At 46.8% G+C, this 15,211-nt stretch overlaps 1 protein-coding gene across 4 annotated transcripts in view; it reads right to left on the reverse strand.

The window, feature by feature from the left end:
- Positions 1 to 4,207: 4,207 nt before the first annotated feature.
- ESRP2 (epithelial splicing regulatory protein 2) overlaps positions 4,208 to 15,211 on the reverse strand; it is a 95,749-nt gene continuing 84,745 nt past the window's right edge. For 2 of the 4 annotated variants that reach the window (XM_084812012.1, XM_084812011.1), the window contains exon 16: positions 4,215 to 5,635. In XM_084812012.1, the coding sequence (XP_084668138.1) occupies positions 5,477 to 5,635 (159 nt within the window). In that variant the 3' untranslated portion in view covers positions 4,215 to 5,476. Of the gene's footprint in view, positions 5,636 to 11,571; positions 11,684 to 15,211 lie in introns of all 4 variants that reach the window. The other 2 variants (XM_084812013.1, XM_084812014.1) reach the window with 2 other exon arrangements.

Consider the following 15,211-nt stretch of genomic DNA (forward strand, 5'->3'; position numbering starts at 1 on the left):
TGCATCTGCAACAATAAAGGATGACAAACTTTTCAGTGGCTTTCAAACTTATCGGGAAGCTTGGCTCTCTCGCTACGAGACTCTCAGTTACAGTGGACAATTGTTCCCTGAAGGACAGCTTCGCCCCTCACTATTACTGTTGATCCTTTGCATACCCTCTGAGTGTCACTGTTTCCCAAGAACATGCCTGCCCGCCTGCCCACCTGCCTGCCCGCCGTTAAAAACACTGTGGGGCTGTTCACACAACATGCTAACCCAGACTCAGTGGCTGAGTGTGGATTGTTTTGAACCGTGGGTTGTTTGTTGAACCGTGGGTTAGCCTGTTGCCTGATCGCAGCCAGGGTGGCTTGCTAACCATGCAGCGTGGCTTATTTTCTCAAACAAGCCACCTTGAGAACCCGTGGTCTGTTGTGGGATTGTTCGGGGTGGTTGACAAGCCACCCTGGCTGCATTCAGACAACATTATTTATTAAATGTATTAATCGCCCATCTGGCTGGTCACCCAGCCACTCTGGGCGATGTACAAAGCATATAATAAAACAGTTTAAAACAATAAAATTCTACAATAAAAACATTTTCTAAAATACCCTAACCCACCCCAAATGCCTGCCTGAACCACCACATTTTTAATGCACGGTGGAAGCTCATTAAAGAGGGGGCATGACAGAGTTCCCTAGGGAGGGAGTTCCACAGAGTGGGGGCCACCACAGAAAAGGCCCTCTCCCTCGTCCCCACCAGTCTAGCTGTCCTGGCTGATGGGACAGAGAGAAGGCCATCCGAGGCTGATCTTGTTAAGCGGCCTGTCTGGTGTTGCTGGAGGCGCTCCTTAAAATAGGCTGAGCCGGAACCATATAGAGTTTTAAAGGTCAAAACCAACACCTTGGATTTGGCCAAGAAAACAACTGGTAACCAGTGCAACTCCTTCAGCACTGAAGTGATGTGATCTCGCCGGCGGCTGCCTTTAATCAGGTGAGCCGCCACGTTCTGTACCAGCTGCAGCTTCCGAACCGTCTTCAAGGGTAACCCCACGTAGAGTGCATTACAGTAGTCTAAATGAGAGGAGACCAGGGCATGTACTACCAATGGGAGCAGATGGTCGGGAAGGAAGGGGCGCAGTCGCCATATCAGATGGAGTTGATACAGTGCTGTCCAGCTCACAGCTGACACCTGAGCCTCCATGATAATCCACCCTGAGGAAAATGTGCTGCATTCAGACAACACGCTAACACGTTCTTCAATGAACAACCCACACTCAACCAGTGAGTGTGGGCTAGGGTGTTGTGTGAACAGCCCTTGTGCCTTGGAGGAGAGAAGGCAAAGGTTAGGGTAGGGGTGGGGTCACATGTGGCCCTCTTAAGATGTTATTGGACACCAACTCTCATCAACCCTTGCTAGTACAGCCAACTGCAGGGGATGATGGAAGCTGCAGTCTAACAACATCTGGATGGCCACGCTTTCCCCAACCCTGCGTTAGGGATTATTTCTTAAACCTTGATCTGTATATTTGATTTCAAAGCCCCTGGAGGTTAAATCTTTAAAGGGAGGCAAGGAAAAGGATGCTTCCTAAGTCTAGTGCGCGCGCGCACACACACACACGAACCCAAAATGGCAGTGTACTGCTTTTGACTTTCATCCCCTGTAGACTCCCTACTTCAGAAGCCAAAATAGGTCTGGCTATTGCAGAGAAAAGCCTCCAGCAGCATGCAGTATCATGGGGGTGTGGCAGAAATCCTTGGTTTGAAAATAGGGAGCGTTGCAGCAAGTACACAAGAGAGTCCCTGATTCCCTTTGCGGGAAGTAGAGTTTACTCCTGCTGCAATGCGCAGATGAAATGCACACTGAACGTTGACGATGCACAGTCAACAATGGATGTTGTTCATGGACAAGTGAAAGTTGACAATGCACAGTCAACAATCAAAGTAGCGATGCGCAGATGACCACACATGATGGAAGTATTCTAGGGTATTTTGCCCCACAGTAGCTGAGACCACATTGAATGGTTTTCCTGGAGGTAGAACGTTTGAAAGCCTCTGCCCCATGGGTGGTGCGCCAGTGCTTGTCTGTTGTAGCAGCTGGAGCAAATTAATATGCTGTATCCATGGCAGGCACTTAAGGTAGGCCTTAGGTGCAAACTGACCACCTTTCCCACTCGTTTTTCTTTTTTGCAAACAAATATTTTAAATCAATTTTTAAAATCTATTTTAAGACAGCCGACTTCTAAAATGAACACAAATTTCATGGTTTTCTCAAAGCCATACTCCATCTCTCAAAAAAAAGGAGACGTACAAGTGGTATCAGGGCTGGTGGTAGCAGGCCCTGCTCCTGTGTGGAACATGGGCACAATGGGAAAATATTTTTTCCAAGGTTAAATCAGGCAAAAAAGAAGAAGAGAGGTGGGTATGCAACACATAGAGAGGGGCTGCTGAATGGTTCTAACTCTCCTGAAATGGAACAAACTGGCCTTCCCCAACCTGGTGCCATCCAGATGTGTTAGCTCACAATGCCAATACACCTGGATGTGGATTTCAAATCAACATCTGCACGTGGATTTCACATCTGGGTGTGGGTTTGATGATGGATTTCACACGTGAGACCCGCAACAAAATGCTGCAGTGGGGAGTGCTCCTCTTCAGCATTCATTGCTCTGCCATGCCCATCAACAACTCCCATCATCCCCACCAGCAAGGTTCATCATCCCCAGCCTGCTTGCCAGGGATGACAGGAGTAGTCTAACACATCTGGATGGCACCAGGTTGGGGAAGTCTGGAATAAGTCACCCCATTTTCAAAGGCATTGCATTTCTCCGTCGCATATATTGTGTTTCTCTATGGAAGTCGCTCCTGGGTTTAAATGACTGCAACTCTTGCCCGAAGCTGCAGGACTGAAGCCGCCCCTGGTTCTGCTTCTGTTACATAGCACTGGTTCATCATTTGTCAAATTTGGTGTGAAGGAGACACCTACTGGTAGGATGGATGAGTGGTACATTTCTGAATGCCTGCTCCGTAGTAGCGAGCCACATGGAATCGGCAAGTAAGGTGGCTGCCTATGCGTTGTTAAAAAGATGCACAAAATTAGCATCTACTAATTTCTACATATACAGATGCAAAGGTAGAAATAATTACTATAATTTAAACAGCAGTACAATTCTTCTCACCACAGTAGGGGAGACTGGGAGCAGGGTGCCTGTTCAGGCTGCTGTCTGGGCGTTGATGGGCAACTCCAAGGCCCCTGCTGCTCTCCCTTCAGATAGTAGGACAGGTGGCCACATGATCACCCAGGGCTGCTTCTCACAGCACGACTTTCCTGTCCCGGACAGAAAAAAAGCTCTCCACCTCATTTTAAAGCAGTGACAAGTTTTGTCTATATTGGAACAGTTGTGTAGACTGAAGGTTTCTCCTCCTTCATTCTCTGCTTGTCTTTGGGATGGGAATCAAGACAACCCGCAGCTGCAGAACTTGGATCTTTAAAAAGTACAGGGTCCATTGGGGCAGAACTAGGGGTGTCAGAGAAATCCACCACGAATTCAAAGTTGTTTCGATTTCTGTAAGTCCAACCTGCAGATTCCCCAGTGGACCAGCTTTCCCTGAGTCACATGGATTCTGTGGACTCGCAGACCTGTTTTTCATGGGGGGGGGATTTGCGCTAATTCACATTAGCACATCAGTGCAAGTGCACACTTGTGCCAATGCGCTTTAGTTAATGTGAATTAGCACAAGTAGAAAGAAATTCTGGTTTAAAAAGTCCGATTCTGTCAATGAGTAGACGATAGAACGAAAGATGCCTGACAATCCACAAAACATAGACAGAATGGTTTTACCAAAACCCAAACATCCCTAGTCATAACCCAATATCCACCACCGTCACTTCATATTTATATTGGAGTGCTCAAAAGCATTTCATACATATTCTCTCAGTCATCCTTACGAACAACCCTGCAATGTAGGTCCAGTACTTCTGTCTCGCAAAGTAGGGGTTCACAGCTGAGAGAACAGGGCCACTTGTTGAGTTCATGATGGAAGGACTATTTTAATCAGGGATTTTAACTTCGCAGCTCAGTTTCTCAACCACTGCAGTCGATTGTCAGTTTTAGGAAAAGTAATCTGGAAGTTGTTAGCTGCATGGCCAGTTGTGTCACAGCACTTCTTCAGTGTGTATTTCTCTGCAGTTTTCAATTCAAGAGATGCTAAAGAGTTGAAGGAAGCCAACGTGGTTTCTGCAAGCATATTTTTTATTTCTTATTATATAAAGAAGAAGCATACATCATCATTTCGGGGGGGGGGTGGTCTGATTCCCTTTTAAGTACTACTCAAAGTTGTGCACTTAGCCACCAAAAAAAAACAATAATCTGAGTATATAGGTATTTAAGAGCCTCTTATAAAAATGGGCTCCTTCCAGTTTCCTCTGCTGTTATTGCACATTTTGAGAAAGTCCTGATCAAGGCACAGTGAAACTAAAATCATTTTGTGCTTCTACAAGTGAATGTTTCAGCACACACTATGCAACATAAAACTATATCCTTTGAACATGTATATACATACATAAAAAAGAGACATGCACTAATTCAGCTTAGATTTCAACTTCTCTTGTTGCTTCATAATATACAAATAAAGTATAATGTTGTAAACAAATGGCATGCACATGAACTAGAGCAAAAATGTTTTAATACAGTATCTGAGAGCTATGATGCTTAAATAAAACAAAATATATAATTTACTACTCCTCGGTGTTTATGTGCCATTCTTGTCCTAGTGGGATTTTAAAAGTTCTGGGTTTCTTTGTTTGGTTTACAGATTGGCAGCTTGAATGTTAGGAGACAGATATGGCTTTATTTTATTTTCTTATTTCCGCTGTACCCCCCAAAATGCTTATATTAAAAAAAAGAAAGAAAGAAAGCTTCTTCTGTGATTCCATTCGGATGTAGCTTCCCAAGCTGTTCTTTAGCTAACAAAAGGGAATAAAAACATCCAGCAGGATTTGCCAGGTCACATTTCAGGAAATCATACTTTCCGTAAGCCCTCTTTTGAAGAAGGGGCATTCCATTCCCCACCCTCAGCAAAACAAAAAACAAAAACAAGACACACATTTGGCAAGTTTGGATTCAAAATAAAATGATGATTTGAAGGAGAACTATAGGCTTCATTTTCCTCTCCAAATTGTTATGCAGAATAAAACTAAAAAAATAGTCCATTGTGGCTACAACCGCTGAAGTGCTGTAGATGATTTCAGAATTAATGGGGTGGGGATTTTCATGGCAACACTTGTGAAAATCAATTATTCTAGAACTAAGTTCTATTATTTGGGGGGGGGGGGCATCCATCCCACTGCTCTCAGTTGAAGCCACTTGCAAAGGTTATTGCCTGCTCACGTCGGAATGAGATGGCACTTTGGGAAGGGAAGACACTGTTGTTCTTAAGAGGCGCTGACTTTGAGTAGGGCTCGCTCTCCCTCCCGCCCACCTTTCAGAGGGTCTATAAGGCTAGATAAGGCAGAGTTCCACGCAATGGCTTCCCAGGAGGCAACCGCTTCGCTCGGCCACGGCTTTCTTGGCTGAGTCCAGGCTGGGGAAAGTGACAAGAGCTTCTCCACTGGGCTGGCCGCTGAAGTTGTAAAGCGGGAGGATGGCATCGGCATGAAGCTGTAAGGATGGAGGAGAAGGTCAAAATGACGGCTGGTGGGGAAACCGAGACTGGAGAAAGGAGGACCAGCCGACAGAGCCAATTCCAAACCCAACACCTCGCCATTTCGGGCCCCATGGAATACCGGAAAGTGCCACAGTCATAGCCTTTATGCGTTATACATACCTTGGTATCTTTAGCAGCACTTGTGATGAAACTCCAAAACCCTGACCAGGCCTGGCTCCAGCTGTGAGGGGCAGGAGGCCTTGGGCAAAATGCTCTCTCTGTTGGGCCCCCTCCTAGACTGGCAGGCTCCCTCGGGTTTCCTTGGCACCTGACATAGCATTACTCCAGGGCATTGTGAGAAATCAAAATGGCTGCTTGGAGACCCAGCTGGCTGGCAGGGGCCCTTGGCAGCTGCCCTAGGCTCCCAGGTGCTTGTGGTAGCCATAGGGAAGAGGAGAGGAGCCAATGGAAAATGGGTGGCTGGGAAGAACAAAATGTAGGAACACACCCAGCTGCCTTCCCCCACATCAGAGCACAGCTCTAGCCAGTCCAAACACTGTTGACTTTGAGCAAACAGGGATTGAACTCGGGGCCTTCTGCATGCTAAGCACATGCTCTACTACATCCTTGCTCAAGCTGGCCCCCTCCGGAGGTGTGGGACTACAACGTCTAGCACCACCCAGCCCGCCATGCTGGCTAGGGATGCTGGGAATTGTAGCCCAATGCCTCTGGAGGGAGCCACACTGGGCAAGGCTGACTCTGCCACTAAGCCATGGCCCCTTCCAGGTAGTTTCACAGGGCAACCTAACCAAGGCCAGGTGGAGTGTTAAAATAAGTGTATGTAGTGTTTGTGGAGGGCAGTAAATCCCTCCCTTCCCCTTTGGCATTTTAAAGCCTTGCCATTAGTAGACATCCATTTTTCAAGGCAGACATCTTTCCCATGCTTACACCTTAGATGGGGACGCGCCAAGGATGGAACGTGGGGCCTCCTCCCCTGTGCTAAATATTTATTCTATGAGTTCTGGGAGCCTTCCCCAGAAGAATCCCTGACAGAGGGGAAAGGGGGCGGTGGCGGTGCTAGGGAAAGCCAATTCCCCAATTTGCCCATAGACAACTTTTCCTTTGAGTTATGATCAAAGGTATGATTCCTAGAAGAGCCTTCATGTGTAAAGCACCTCGCAAATCTTAGCCATGCAACATTGCTCATTCCCATTCTACAGATGGCAAAACTGAGGGCGGGGGAAGCACCTTGCCCAAGGTCAGCTAGATCAAAATTCCATTAATAAGTAATGTTCCAAGGTTTGGGTTACATCTACACTCTAGAAGAGTATAGTCCTAAATAAGGCACAATTCTTTAAACACGCACAAAGGGAGAAAAAGAAAGGAAAGGGAGAAGAAGGCAACCTTTTACTCCCACCCCTACCTTCATTATTGTTAACGTATGTCTTAGTTGGTACGCATCATAATATGTTTTTAAATATGGTATACCCCATCCTCATTCTTGCATAGATCTGTATCTGAAAATCTTTGCTGCTTGTGTAAATTGGATAGAAATAGAAAGGGAATTGATGGGATTAAAGGAAGAGGAATTACAGAATATGTTTTATATTAAAAAGTATATAAAATGACTAAAAATAAAGCAAGTACAATAAAAGGATTATTGAAAGTATGGAACTGTAGGAAAGAGAAACTAACGCCAGGGGTTTCTCCATTAATACCAATTTGGGCGCACACGGAGTTTGATATAAAAGGGAAAGCAGTGGGGAAAAATAAGTTGAAAGAAATAAGGTTGACCCAAATGAGAAATGTTTATGAACAGCAGAACCCTATAACACAAGAAATATGGAATAATTGTGTACAAAGTATGCGAATGTCATGATTAGTATGGATGTAAATCAGTAAATATATAAGAATTAGTAAAGGAAAGGAAAGGAAAGGAAAAGAAAAGAAAAAGGCAACTTTTTTAGCAAGTCCACAGTTGAACTGGGATCGGAGCCCCCATTTCCCTAAGGCTCAAATCCAGTGTTAGACAAGGACAGCCTTCCCCAAGATGGTGCCCTCCAGATGTTTTGGACTCTGACTCCCATCAGCCCCAGCCAGCATGGTCAATCATCAGAACTGCTGGGAATTGTAGTCCAAAGGAGGGAACCAGGCAATGGAAGGCTGAACTAGGATATTTATTTATTTCATTTATATCCCACCTTTCTTCCATTCTGGAACTCAAGGTGGCTACATGTGGTTCTCAGGTGGTCTCCCCTCCAAGCACTGATCAGATCCAGACCTGCTTAGCTTCAGCAAGGTAGCTGTCTTATCTGCCTTCAGACCATGCCTGGGATATTTGAGTACAGGATTTCAGAACAAGTTCTTTGGAAGTTTTCTGGGGGCTGCTCAGGGAGACGATCAATAGCGGCAGGCCAGTGTCCCTGAACAGTGCTTTGCTCACATAGTGACTGAGCATGCCCGGCAACAGGCAGCTGAGAGTGCTTGCTTCAAGAAGGGAAAATGGAGGCACTACACAACCCTACCAAACGCCCCAAGTTGCACTGTATCCACATCCTGGAATGGGGGAGGGAATGTGTGGCCTTCCAGGTGATCTTGGACTACAACTCCCATCATCCCTTATAGCTGGCCAGTGCTGATGGGAGTTGCGGTCCAACAACATTGGGAGGACCACATGTCCCCCACCCCTATCCTAGAACATGCCCCAGAATGCTCTGCAATGTGCAGGGATTACTTGGCAAATTAATAAGAGTGGAAAGACATCCCTGGATCCAGGCCACCACTGTGAAATAACGTATTTAAGCTGGGGGTGGGGTGCTTTTTGTTTTGGATTATTGAATTTTAGGGTTTTGTATTATTCGGTTTTATTTTGTACGCTGCCTTGGGAGGGCTCCCCCTTAAAGGCGGCCTAAAAATAGTTTAAAAAACCTGAAAGAAAAGGAAAACGTTGCTACATAGTCCCATAATGATGCTGCACATATATATTATAGCCAAGCAGAAGTTCTAGCTTGGACGGCACATCTCTCTTTAGTGTGCTCAGGCATTCAAAAACAACACGGGATCAAGTGCGTAAGGTTGACATTAGACACACAGGTTCTCCTATCCACCTACACATTGGAGCAACACGTGCATGTTCACACAGTGGCTGCTGTCGGGGGTGGTGGTGGAATCTGCCGCATGTATGCGCACATCCGTTCCTAGCTCCCCACATGCACCTGAGAGAGGCTGCAAGCCACACCAGTTGCCAAATGTCTGATGGGCATAATTGGAGGATCGCAGCAGGACATTTCATGTGTATGGTTGCCTGGGAGAGCATATGTGTGTTTTGCAATAAAAAAGGTGATACAGAAATGACAACCATACCGGGGGGGGGGGGGGGGGGGAGAGAGAGACAGACATGTCATCACCTACAACATTAAAAATCCCCATATGTTTCAGGCAGTGCAGTCATTTTGTAGAGGAATCTAATGCCAAATGACATTATGTCAGGCCATACATTCGAACAGGCCCGACTGCCTTACCACAGATCTACTGTGTCCGATGTGTGGAGAAGAACGGGGGAAGTAATGCAAACAGCGGTCACACATGGGGGGAGAAGCCACAATGGCTTCTTCCCCACCACGATTGTCCGAACCCAGTCTGTGTGCGTACCTCTTAAGTCTAGCTCTCACTAATATGGGTAAACCTGTGTCCGGGCTGCACTACTTCAGGCTACCACCATGACTGTCCCACTTCTAACGGCTAAATACGCCTCCATTGTGGGGGAATCCATGCACACGTAAGACCAGCATGTCTGGGAGAAGGTTCTAGCCTCAGTGAGAACATGGCCCTACAGTCATCCGGGTACCGAGTTTTAGTGGCATCATATTACTCCCCTTTGTGGCTCTTGGGGGTCCCAGCCTCTTCCAGACTGACATCCTGTCTCTCTGCTTGTCTGCTAAAGCGCTGAACGAAGGAAACTACTGCAAGCACTGGAAAATGGTGGGGTTAATTTTGCCCAGTCACATGCTTGCTTTTGTATGAATTCCCCGAACTCAGTATTTCCCAAAACCTGGGGTACAGGATTGTGTGTGTGTTTTTAAAAGAAAGAAATCTGGATGAAAATTAGAATAAGGCTCTTGGAATGATGCCGATATTGGTTTCCTCATTCCCTTGGAATGATGCCCTCATTTTAGCAGAGAAGAGTAATCCATGCTGCATATTTCTGAACAAGTGCAGATGTAAACACACACCTGGCACTAGTCCTCATGCTTCTGCTCAAAGGGGGGATTTTTAATCAATTTTTAATCAGCCAATGGGATTCTGTTGGGACCCACTCATTGGTTCCAACCTTCAACCTGGAAACTCAGCCATGCCTCTTCCTTTGTACAGTTGTGACCCTGAAGGCATTTTACTTCCACAGACCCTGGACACAGTGCTGAGTGACCAGGCTAGAGTTCTATATAACCCTGCTCTTCCAGATATCTGGAAACTGGCTGTGTTAACTCAACAGCCAAGGGGACGACCCCCCCACCTCCATATTCCGAGGAGACTCATCACCAACAATCTGCATCCTGAAGGGAAAAAATAATCCTCTATATCAGAGATGGGGACCAGCTGTTAAGTGTGTGTGTATGGGGGGTGGGGTGGGCAAATTGCCCCTACCAGTCATTTGCCTCTCTCCATGTGTCTGAGAAAGGGACTTGGACAGTGCTGGGAGGAATGGATGCTATTCCCAACACAGGACATGTCCCCACCTTCAGAGCTTCTCCAGTTGCCACTTTGGCCAGGGACAGGTCTGCTTGCCCCGTGCCTCCCCTACTCACTGGGGATGACGTGGGTGGGTGGAGACCCCCAGCCAAAGTGCCAGCTGGAGCTTCTCTGGCTGCCACTTCTGCCACAGAATGGCTTCCTCCATCCATTGGGGATGACAGGGAACTGGAGAAGTGCTACCTAAGGGAAATCCCTTTGTTATCTCCAATCTGTGATTGGAGATAACAAGGGGATTCCTCTCCCTGCCTCTGGTCACCTCCAGATTAGGGGATGGGGGTTGGAGAGTGAAGTGGGTGGGAACCAAGTTGGGATGCCACGCCTACTGCAGGCAGGACTAGGCCCATGGGCTGACTGTTCCCCACTGCCACTCTACATATAATCCCTGGTAAATCTGAGGGAGGCTCGGAGGGTGGCAACAAAGGATAGGGCCTTCTCCCCTATCCTTTGCCGCCCCCCCCCCATTTATGGAATAATCTCCATGACGAGGCCCATGTGGTGTTAACATTGTTGTCTTTTCAGTGCCAGGTTAATACTGCCCTCTTCTCTCAGACATTTGGCAGCATATAAGGAGTCTCTTTGATTGTCTCTGGCAGATTGTTTTAAACTATTTTAGATATGTGTTGCTGTTGTTGTGTGTGCTATTTGTTCTGTGTCATTAAGTGAATGGTTTTATACTTTATATAATGTATGTTAATGTTGGTGCTTTTTAAAATTTTTGTGAACCGCCCAGAGAGCTTCAGCTGTGGGACGGTATAGAAATATAATAAATGAAATAAAACCGGATGACCACTACGACTACTTGGCATTCCACACACCCCGAGAGCCGATGTGTAACCCTTTTGTCTTTACCGCCCTATATCCAGCAACAGAAACAGAAGGATCCTATGAAATGCATTTGCCAGACAGCAGTCAATACAAAACATGATCACTTAAAACAAAAACACCTTTCCGAAAAGGAAGACAGAGTGCCAAGCAGACAAATCCCGCATCCCTGCCCTCCTTTGGAGGCATGAACAAGGCCATCCCATCGTAATCATCAGGACCGCCACTGGGTTAGTTGATTCATGCAAGGCACCAAAGCAAGCAAATGTTAGCGGGCACTGCGGGCTAGCAAGGGAGGAGGCAACGGAGAAATCATTCCCCACAACATCATTTCCAATCACCGCCAAAGGCTGCGCTTCCGCCAGGCCGAGCTTACCTTCACTGGAGGTTACAAACACTTACAAACAAACCCAGTCTTTCGGTGCTTGTAACACACTCCTGGCTTGGTCGTTGAGCTGAATAAGGCCATTGTAGTCGTCCGGTGCGTACTACAGTACAAGCGTGATACACAAGGTCAGCGAGAGAAGGGATAGGTCATCTTGTACCAGCAGGCCACACAGACCAGCACTTGCAAACTTAATTTAAAAGGGGGTCACTGCTGCTGCAACCATCGGCAGGAGATGCGGGAAGCTGCCCGATAGCGAGTCAGGTGATTGCTCCATCTAGCCCAGGATTTAGACTTGGGACTGACCACGGTTTTCTGGGGCCTCGGGGGAGAACGAGATCCTCCTGTCACCACCTGCTACCTGGTCCTTTGGCCTGGAGACCATCTGCCTGCAAGTTAGATGCTCTCCCAGGATCTAACGCTGCAGGATCTCAGGCAAAAAGGGTCTGCCCCAGTTCTGGCATCCAACATCTTTTTTGAACGGAACTTTGGACCTTCTCTGGGCAAAAAGGCCCTTTGCTTCATTGGGAAAGCTATTCTGTCCCCAAGCCCAGGCAGCACTCTCCTGAAGTGCCAGAATGTTTGCAAACAGAAGGGAGGAAAACCCTACTCCCTGCTCCTAATATGATGTCTGCCCGGTGTTGGGTACCTTTAAATCAGGGGTGCACAACCTGTAATGGGCCCATGGCCGAGTTGTGTGCCCCCCCCCTTTTCCGCAGGAAGGAGGACCTCAGAAAGACCAAAGAAAGGAGGCTTTCTTCAGTGGTAAGCAGGGAAACCCTGTTGTTATCTTCGATTTAAACTGAAAACGCAGCTGGGAATTTGTGTGCCTGAAAGCTGTTGCTCTGGGCCTCACCTCTGAATAAACATGTATAGCATTGTGTTAAGTTTTGCATGCTTGGTGGGAAAATGTCCAAATTGGTAAAAATTGTGTGCATGTGTTTGTGTGCAAACACATACACAAACCCCAGGTCCGACCTTTGGGGCCAAAACGGTTGTGCACCCCTGCCTGCAATCATCACCAAGGTGGCACTTTTAACCCCCCCCCCCAAAAGAAGCCTCTTTGCTAAAACTGCAACTACAAGACACTTGGCATCATCATTGGGTTGAGCACCAATGCAGCACGCTGTGGTACAACCACAGGGCTCTCTTGGGGAAGAGAGAGTGCGTGTTCTCTTCAGATTGTACCAAATAAGATAGGAAAGAAACTAGACTTCATTGAACTGGGGTTAAAAAGACTATGGATGTAGAGTACAGGGCTGGTTTCCAACTAACCAGGCAACATAATCAGAGTCAGTCCAAGCCCTGCAACTCACACCAGAGGTTTTCATTTAGCAAGCATCAAATACGACATCTCATAAAATAGTTAACGGTCATATGTTAAATGCTGTTGCGTGCCTCTATCCAATGCTGCCAAGTATCCACTGTCAAATATTAAAAGGGCGATGAAAGCAAAGATCAACATATGGTTAAATTGGAGATGCCAGATTTCAAAATATATTCAGGGAACGTCTTGGAAAACACCTGACACCAAACTTCAGAGATAATTTTTAAAGGAAAATTGGTTTCAGCTCTAGTTCAAGCTTGTAAATAGTCACTCATCTACGTGCCTGTGTCACATAAGAAAATATCTCCACAATGCTGCTAGGTCGAAGAGAGTTCATTCTTTTATATCAGGGGTGGGCCACTTGTGGCCCTCCAGATGTTGTTGGATTGCAATTCCCATCATCCTTCACCATTGGCTAGGGCTGATGGGAGCTGAAGTCTGACAACATCTGGAGGACTCCACACTTCCCATGCTTGGTTTGTATCTTTCAGGCTGACAATGTGCCATAAAATGACTGACATTAGTATGCGTGAGCTAGCAGAACGTATTCTGGGCCGGCTACTATTGTGGACCTACTTTGCAAGGCTACTCTAGTTTTATGATTGATGGTGAGAACTGATGGAGTACCCTGACACTTTTTGCCATGCTCAAGGCAATTCCCAAGGGGTCCCAAGTCCCAATGTTGTCTTTACTGGCACCTCTGATTTAAATTGAACTGGTTGGCTCTTGCTGTTTAAGGGCTGTCAGCATAGAGATGCAGGGCTAAAACAATGCCCCAGATCCAATGGCAGCTTTCAATTTGGTACCAGAAGAGCTGGCTGAATGTTGCTCTAGATTCCCCCCACCCTCCATTTCTATAACACAGTCTCATTTACATAGTAATGAACATGGCCTTTTTATTTCATGCCTTATATGAATTGGTCCTTTGGACATCTGTCACTTATGTGTGTGTGTGAGTGTAGTTCAATCCAGCTGGGTGTGTGGATGTTTCTGTTGCGGGATGAGACAGAGATAATGAAGGAGCTTAGGGAAGGCTAATGGGTAATGTTGGGGTGCTAAAGGAGTATGCAAGGGGGCTGTTTAAATGAGAAGGGACCCACCCATGAGGGCTGAGTTGAGTGGGTGAATCTCCCATAGAGTATCATATTTTGAAAACCTAAAACATTTGTGTTGGAGTGAGTGAGCGAAAAAAGATCATAGAGTTGGAAGGGGCCTACAAGACCATCGGGTCTAACCCCTGCTCAATGCAGGAAGCCTGATTCCCAGGCGGTCTCCCATCCAAGTGCTAACCAGGGCTGGCCCTGCTTCGCTTCCGAGATTTTAACACCCCTGCATTTTTTCCTCAGACGTCCAATTGAAATGCCCCTGCCTTACTCTCAGCTGCACTGTTTTTGGATCCCGGTTGAAGGCGGCATATCTTACAAGGCTGCACAATCTTAGAAGGGGCGTGGCTGTGACTGTCACGTCGGGATCCTGCACTTCTGAATTTGCCACTGTGCTACAGCTTACGTGTTCTCAATAGCTTCCAGCTTGGAGCCCTGGGCAGCACAAATAGTAGTCGGCAGCCAGCAGATCTGCCTTTGAAAAATATCTGCACCAGAGCTCAGCCTTTAGAAGGAATGCCTCCATGGTTGTGCATGCTTCAGTATGCAGATGGTGGCCTGGCTCAGACAAACATAGGAAACGAGCAAGAACACGCTGCAGCGGGTCTCAGATGTGTATGCTCCCCAGTGCCCTCTTTCAAACCAACAAAGAGGCTGGAAGGTTTCCCAATTGCTGAGGTTTGTCAAAGCTCGTTCCTGTAGAGGGAAACCATGGTTTCCTATTACATCCAAACCAGGCCACTGTCTAAGAATGAAGAACACATGGCAAAAGAGGGATTAGAGAAGCGTAAGTCTGGCTGAAGTTCCAAGCTTAGCTGCTTTTCTCTGCTCTTCCCCAGCCCACAGTTGGAGGAAAAGCAGCTAAGCCAGAGGGAACAAGGAAGCAGACCAACCCAGCAGCATCCATTTCCTTCTTCCTCCAGCTGCTCAAGAAGGTGAGACAAGATTAGAAGCCCCTGTGAGTTGTGGCCTTTTAGCATTCTAGATCGAACACCAAGCATTTGTATCAACAGGCATCACTAGAGCTGAAACGAACATTGCACAATGTTTTTAAGCGTGATCAAGTCTCAAGCGGCAAACTTTGGATATGGATGGCAACACCGCCCCCCCAATTTAACATTCAAGTTTTTGAATCAGAATTTGCAATTGAACAGGCTTGGATTCTCACCTATTCAAAGACAGTGATTTCCAAACTGGTAGA

This window comes from Heloderma suspectum, chromosome 8 (genome assembly GCF_057233095.1).
Source record: "Heloderma suspectum isolate Gila_16-S chromosome 8, 16-S_ref, whole genome shotgun sequence".
NCBI classification, from domain to species: Eukaryota; Metazoa; Chordata; class Lepidosauria; order Squamata; family Helodermatidae; genus Heloderma; species Heloderma suspectum.